General features: G+C 46.6%; 1 protein-coding gene across 1 annotated transcript in view; it reads right to left on the bottom strand.

The window, feature by feature from the left end:
• Positions 1-3396, bottom strand: part of LOC122554107 (atrial natriuretic peptide receptor 2-like) — a 99966-nt gene that overhangs the window by 27593 nt on the left and 68977 nt on the right. The window contains exon 20 of the mRNA XM_043698591.1: positions 1278-1430. Within this exon, the coding sequence (XP_043554526.1) occupies positions 1278-1430 (153 nt within the window). The remainder of the gene's footprint in view (positions 1-1277; positions 1431-3396) is intronic.

Raw genomic sequence — 3396 nt, 5'->3', positions numbered from 1 at the left:
CTGCTAGGAGGCGCCCAGTCTCCCCAATGTAGAGGAGACTGCATCGGGAGCAACGGATACAATAAATGATATCGGTGGGTGTGCAGGTGAAACTTTGATGGATGTGGAAGGCTCCTTTAGGGCCTTGGATAGAGGTGAGGGAGGAGGTGTGGGTGCAAGTTTTACAGTTCCTGCGGTGGCAGGGGAAGGTGCCAGGAGGGGACGGTGGGTTGTTGGGGTGCGTGGACCTGACCAGGTAGTCATGGAGGGAATGGTCTTTGCAGAAGGCGGAAAGGGGTGGGGTCCGTTTGGAGGTGGCGGAAATGTCGTTGGATGATGTGGTTTATGCGAAGGTTGGTAGGGTGGAAGGTGAGCACCATGGGCGTTCTGTCCTTGTTACAGTTGGAGGGGTAGGGTTTGAGGGCGGAGGGGGCGGGATGTGGATGAGATGCATTGGAGGGCATCTTTAACCACGTAGGAAGGGAAATTACGGTCTCTAAAGAAGGAAATCATCTGGTGTGTTCTGTGGTGGAACTGGTCCTCCTGGGAGCAGATGCGGCGGAGGTGGAAGAATTGGGAATATGGGATGGCATTTTTGCAGGAGGTAGGGTGAGAAGAGGTGTAATCCAAGTAGCTGTGGGAGTCGGTGGATTTGTCAAGAGGTAGGTTTTCAGCAGAAAAGTTGTCTAAGGAGGAAATTTCAAGCCTTAGATATTGAGGGTGAGAAGAGGTGTAATCCAGGTAGCTGTGGGAGTCGGTGGATTTGTCAAGAGGTAGGTAGCTGTGGGAGTCGGTGGATTTGTCAAGAGGTAGGTTTTCAGCAGAAAAGTTGTCTAAGGAGGAAATTTCAAGCCTTAGATATTGGCAGAGCAGAGGAAGAACGTGATGAACAAGACTCCAGAATTGGAGGAACCCAGATATTACAATTGCATCACTTTGAGCTCACCCACATATTCCTGAAGAAGGGCTTATGCCCGAAACGTCGATTCTCCTGTTCCTTGGATGCTGCCTGACCTGCTGCGCTTTTCCAGCAACACATTTTCAGCACATATTCATTAAACGATGTCTGAACACAAGCAGTTCATGTCCATAAACTGGCCTTGTGTCTCAAGTACTGATACAGGACAGACTGAGAGACTGTATCCATCAAACAAATATCATCACCAAGGCAACAGCAGGCGAGGGAGCCACCTTACAGTGCTGAATAATGATTGACAGAGCCATTGGATAGCTTCCAGCTGGTGAGATTTCCAATAATTTATCAATTACTTGGTGTCTGAGAAACAGAAATGAGCTACCTGAGTGAATGCCTGCCCGGATTTTCAACTTAACGTCTGGTTTGTGCGGGATGATGAATGAAGAGCAGACTGCGACTAAATCCAATGCCATACTTGCGATCTCGGACGCGTGCTTGATGCCATTCTCTTTTGGCACACCTGATACCACCATATCTGGGGGTAGAAAGAGCAGAGCATCAGCATAGTGGACACTGTCAGAGTGGACAGCCTTTCTTTGTGCATTATTCATAGGGGTTTTCTGCATAATCCAACCTGCAGCTGAATGGACACCAACCCATCTTAGAAGGTGACACAACATACAAGCTTACGGAAAGCCCCATTTTTACATTGAAACATCTCAAGACACTTTGTAGAAAAGATTACCTGACGAAATTAGAACCCAAACTATACAGGAAGATATTAAGTCAGCCTAAAGAGTACATTAACAAACTTTCTTTAACTGATTTACAAGATGTGGGCATCCCTGGCCCAGACCATTATTTATTGCTCATCCCCACTTGCCCAGAGGGCAGTTGAGAGTCAATCATGTTGCTGTGGGTCTGGAGTCATATGTACACCAGACCAGGTAAGCATGGCAGTTTCCTTCCCTAAGGGCCTTAGTGAGCCAGATGGGCTTTTCCAACAATCAATTTATTAGACACTTAATTCCAAATGTTTATTGAATTCAAATTCCACCACCTGCTGTGGCAAGATTTGAACCCAGTCCCCAGAACATTACCTGGGTTCCTGGATTAACAGTCCACTGATAATACCACTAGTCCATCACCTCCCCTATACACAGAGTCATAGAGATGGACAGCACATAAACAGACCCTTCAGTCCAACCCGTCCATGCCGACCCCAGATATCCCAACCCAATCTAGTCCCACCTGCCAGCACTTGGCCAATATCCCTCCAACACTTCCTCTTCATATACCCATCCAGATGTCTCTTAAAAGTTGCAATTGTACTGGCCTCCACCACTTCCTCTGGCAGCTCATTCCATACACATACCACCCTCTGCATGAAAAAGTTGCCCCTTACGTGTCTTTGATATCTTTCCCCTCTCATCCTAAACCTATGCCCACTAGTTCTGGACTCCCCCATTCCAGGGAAAAGACTTTCCATGCCCCTCATTACTTTATAAACCTCTATAAGGTCACCCCTCCAGGGAAAACAAGCCACAGCCTATTCAACCTCCCTCTATAGCTCAAATCCTCCAACCCTGGCAACATCCTTGTAAGTCTTTTCTGAACTCTTTCAAGTTTCATTACATCTTTCCGACAGAAAGGAGACCAGAATTGCATGCAATCTTCCAACAGTGGCCTAACCAATGTCCTGTACAGCTGCAACATGACCTCCCAACTCCTGGACTCAATACTCTAATAAAGGAAAGCATACCAAATGCCTTCTTCACTATCCTATCTACCTGCGACTCCACTTTCAAGAAGCTATGAACCTGCACTCCAAGGTCTCTTTGTTCAGCTTCGGGTTTAATCAAAGGTTTTCTGAAAATTCAAAATTTTTTACATCCACTAACTTCTTAATCATTCACAGGATGTGACTGACATTGTCTGGGCCAGCATTTACTGCCCGTCCCAATTTGCCCCTTGAGAAGTGGGGGTGAGCAACCTCTGGGTTGTTGTAATGGGGGACTTTAACTTTCCCAATATTGATTGGAACCTCCTTCGAGCATAAGATTTGAATGGAGCTGTTTTTGTAAGGTGTGTTCAGGAGGGTTTCCTAACTCAGTACATTGACAGGCCGACGAGGGGAGAGGCCATTCTAGACTTGGTGCTCGGAAACGAGCCGAGGCAGGTATCAGATCTTGTGGTGGGAGTGCATTTTGGTGATAGTGACCACAACTGCCTCACATTCTACATAGCTATGGAGAAGGAGAGGATTAGGTAAAATGGGAGGATATTTAATTGGGGAAGACGAAACTATGATGCGATTAGACATGAGTTAGGAAGCATGGATTGGGAATGGTAAAGGCACTATAGACATGCGGAGACTGTTTAAGGAACAGTTGTTGCAAGTGATGAATAAATATGTCCCTCTGAGACAGGCAAGAAGGGGTAAGATAAAGGAACCTTGGATGACGAGAGAGGTGGAGCTTCTCGTCAAAAGGAAAAAGGTA

This window comes from Chiloscyllium plagiosum, chromosome 11 (assembly GCF_004010195.1).
Source record: "Chiloscyllium plagiosum isolate BGI_BamShark_2017 chromosome 11, ASM401019v2, whole genome shotgun sequence".
NCBI lineage: Eukaryota > Metazoa > Chordata > Chondrichthyes > Orectolobiformes > Hemiscylliidae > Chiloscyllium > Chiloscyllium plagiosum.
This window is presented reverse-complemented; position numbering and strand designations above follow the sequence as displayed.